This window comes from Hibiscus syriacus, unplaced genomic scaffold (genome assembly GCF_006381635.1).
Source record: "Hibiscus syriacus cultivar Baekdansim isolate YM2019G1 unplaced genomic scaffold, ASM638163v2 tig00117048_pilon, whole genome shotgun sequence".
NCBI classification, from domain to species: Eukaryota; Viridiplantae; Streptophyta; class Magnoliopsida; order Malvales; family Malvaceae; genus Hibiscus; species Hibiscus syriacus.
Window position 1 is genome coordinate 6,925,688 of NW_024063538.1, and position 1,675 is coordinate 6,927,362.

The following is a 1,675-nucleotide window of genomic DNA, read 5'->3' on the forward strand; positions in this document are numbered from 1 at the left end:
TGAAAACTTAGTTTCATATGAAGCTTTCAGGCCATGGATGCTCGTGGAAAGGAAAAAGCGTAATTCCAGGAATTTTAATTCTGCAAAACAATCAGTTCATGATTCCAGCCCCATCATAGCAAAATCAAATCCCGTTTTTGAAGCTGTCCGTAATAATCTAAAAATTGATCAAAATCTAGAGTGATTGAAGTGGAATCCACAATGCCATCATTAGCATCGAATTCAAATCCCAAAATTAGCTCGTTGACTGAACCAAAGAGTATTCTTCATAATAAACACAAAGCAAAGGATAAGGCTCCAGCAAATTCAAATAAAGCCCCAGTTGTCCCCTACGCTCCCAAGAAGCAAACTTACCTCGGAGGTAAACCCGTCAAACTACATGCATTAAATAAAAACCCTATACAAGGAACACATAAAGCAGCTAATAGAGCTTCCTCCTCCAATTTGCCACGATTAAGCTCGGCTGAGAATCTCGACCCTAACAAGCATCATGTCGTGAAGCTAATAGATGGAGACAATCCCCGCATCCCAACTGAAGCTTTAGTTCCTCCTGCAATTAGAAAAGGCCCCGAGGCCATGATAGAATAGTCGGCTCTTTTTCCTTCTCTCTTCATTTTTTACTTTACTTATGTATCTCAATATATTTATGTGGAATGCACAAGGATGTGGCCACTGGAATTTTAATCGCGTTGCTCGACAATATTTAGATCATTCACCGGATATTGTAGGCTTCGTTGAAACCCGTATAAGCAGTCATGCGGCTGATAAAGCTATTGCTCAACTCAAAATTCTGAACTCTTTTAGAGTAGAAGCTGATGGTTTTTCTGAAGGCATTTGGATCTGTTGGTATGATCACATTCAAGTAGATGTTCTATTCAGTCATTTTCAATTTGTCCACTGCTGGATCCACTGTAAGTCTAACAATCGTTCCGTTCTTGCTACCATTGTTTATGCTAGTCCGAATCCTACTAAAAGGAGAGCTCTTTGGAAGTACCTTCACTTGCTCTCCAATCATATTAACGAGCCTTGGATTGTCTTAGGCGATTTCAATGCCGCATTGTCTCCTAATGATCGTAAAGGCTGTGATCCATCTTCAGACCACGACTTTAGTAATGTTGTTTTTTATTCAAGTCTTTATGATCTTAGATATCAAGGACCAGACTTTACTTGGTATAGAGGTCCTGGTGCAGTTCACCTCGACCGATGTTTATGCAATGATAAATGGCTGGTCGCATATCCTGACACATTGGTTTACCATCTCCTTAGAATGAAGTCTGACCATAGACATCTCTTATTATCTATTGGTAAAAACCCCAATAAGCGACAGCAAGGTCAATTCTATTACTTTTCCAGATGAACCCTCCACAATGATTTCCGTAAGCTTGTACTTGATAATTGGGACCATTCACTCCCAATTACTCATTCAATCTCCAAGTTCAGTAATGCTGCAAAAATATGGAATCACTATACTTTTGGACAACTTTCTCATCGCAAACGCACTGTTATGGGGTGACTTAGGGGTATTCAACGATATCTTGATAAAAATCATAGTACTTATCGCTCGAGACTTGAGACTAAACTTCAAGCGGACCTTGAATTAATCCTTGATCAGGAAGAGCTCTTATGGAAACAAAAATCTCACTCGGATTGGATACATTTGGTGACAGGAACACAA

At 39.6% G+C, this 1,675-nt stretch overlaps 1 protein-coding gene across 1 annotated transcript; it reads left to right on the forward strand.

Moving 5' to 3' along the window:
- Positions 1-646: 646 nt before the first annotated feature.
- Positions 647-1,357, forward strand: LOC120197598. The gene has a single exon (XM_039199074.1). The coding sequence runs from the start codon at positions 647-649 to the stop codon at positions 1,355-1,357; it is 711 nt and encodes a 236-aa protein (XP_039055005.1).
- The last annotated feature ends 318 nt before the right edge of the window (positions 1,358-1,675 follow it).

Coding starts and splice junctions, on each gene's coding strand:
- LOC120197598 (XM_039199074.1), top strand. CDS start 647: ATGTGGAATGCACAAGGATGTGGCCACTGGAATTTTAATCGCGTTGCT.